This window comes from Colobus angolensis, unplaced genomic scaffold, assembly GCF_000951035.1.
Source record: "Colobus angolensis palliatus isolate OR3802 unplaced genomic scaffold, Cang.pa_1.0 Scaffold25, whole genome shotgun sequence".
In the NCBI taxonomy this organism is placed as follows: Eukaryota; Metazoa; Chordata; class Mammalia; order Primates; family Cercopithecidae; genus Colobus; species Colobus angolensis.
In genome coordinates, this window is record NW_012115710.1 from 5,300,986 (window position 1) to 5,302,348 (window position 1,363).

Consider the following 1,363-nt stretch of genomic DNA (forward strand, 5'->3'; position numbering starts at 1 on the left):
CCTCAGCCTCCCAAGTAGCTGGGACTACAGGCGCCTGCCACTATGCCAGGCTAATTTTTTTGTATTTTTAGTAGAGACGAGGTTTTACCGTGTTAGCCAGGATGGTCTCGATCTCCTGACCTCGTGATCCGCCCGCCTTGGCCTCCCAAAGTGCTGGGATTACAGGCGTGAGCCACCGCACCCGGCCTTGACTCAGCTCTTTCTAGGGAGCCCTCGTCAAGGCAGGGAGAGGACTTGGCCTCCTTCAGGACCACCTGCCCCTGTCTAGAATGGACTGAGACTGGGACAGAACAGGCAGGCCAGCGGGACCTCCAAGTGCAGGAGGTGGCGAGCGGGCTACCAGGGCCCCTGCTGCGCCCCGTTCACCCTCTCTCTCACTTCTTTCTCTACCCAGATCTGGGCACGAAAGCTTCTCTCTGCCCCTTGGCTTCTGTGTGGTCCCAGAAGATATGCCTCCTCCAATTTCAAGGTGAAAGGAGGGAACTCGATGCTTGGCTCTGAGAGAGGAGGGGGCTGGCAGCTGGTTTTGGGCATCTCCAAAAGGTCCACAGCCCAGAGATGGCAGTGGGTAACCTAATAGCCCTGCCATTGGGCCGTGGAAAAGGGATGACACTGCATGTCCCAGAATACTCCAGGGTGACGGGTCCTTCTTCTCTGTGGGTCTGAGGCCCAGGGCTTCATGGGAGTTGTAGTTTTTCAGCTTGGAGGTTGTGGCCAGATTCTAGGACACCCCTGTCTTTCCTCAGGCTGCAGACCTGCAGCTGGAAATGACACAGAAGCCTCATAAGAAGCCCAGCCCCGGCGAGCCCCTGGTGTTTGGGAAGACATTCACCGACCACATGCTGCTGGTGGAATGGAATGACAAGGGCTGGGGCCAGCCCCGAATCCAGCCCTTCCAGAACCTCACGCTGCACCCAGCCTCCTCCAGCCTCCACTACTCTCTGCAGGTGGCATGGCGGCCGGCCTCTCTCCCCATCCCTGTCTGCATCTCCTTGCTGTGTCTCTTGTCAGGTGCACCTCCCTTGGTTTGTTTGTTGTGTGTTTCTCCTTTCTGTGCATTCATCATTCGTTTTCTGAGGCCTTCCATTCTCCAGGCCCATGCTCGGTGATGCTGGGTTCCCCGAGATGAGCAGACCCCGTTCCTTCACTTGGAAAACCCCATGCTGTGGGCATAACTCAGTATGATCTGTGCTCTGATGGAGGCCCTGTGGAGGCCAGTAGAGACCCTGCCTCACTTGAAAGAAAGCATGGCTTCTTCTGGCATAAAGGGGAGCTTGAGGGGGATGGCGGGAGAGGGGACAGCCGGGGTGATGGTAGGAGAGGGGAGAGCCGGGGGGATGGTGGGAGAGGGGACAGCCAGGGG

General features: G+C 58.0%; 1 protein-coding gene across 2 annotated transcripts in view; it reads left to right on the forward strand.

Moving 5' to 3' along the window:
- The window catches only part of BCAT2 (branched chain amino-acid transaminase 2, mitochondrial), a 16,509-nt gene that overhangs the window by 4,279 nt on the left and 10,867 nt on the right, over nucleotides 1-1,363 (forward strand). The window contains exons 2-3 of one of the 2 annotated variants that reach the window (XM_011946439.1): nucleotides 395-469; nucleotides 747-947. The exons of the other annotated variant lie outside the window; for it this stretch is intronic. Coding sequence (XP_011801829.1) covers nucleotides 395-469; nucleotides 747-947 — 276 coding nt within the window. The remainder of the gene's footprint in view (nucleotides 1-394; nucleotides 470-746; nucleotides 948-1,363) is intronic. 2 annotated transcript variants of the gene reach the window in all.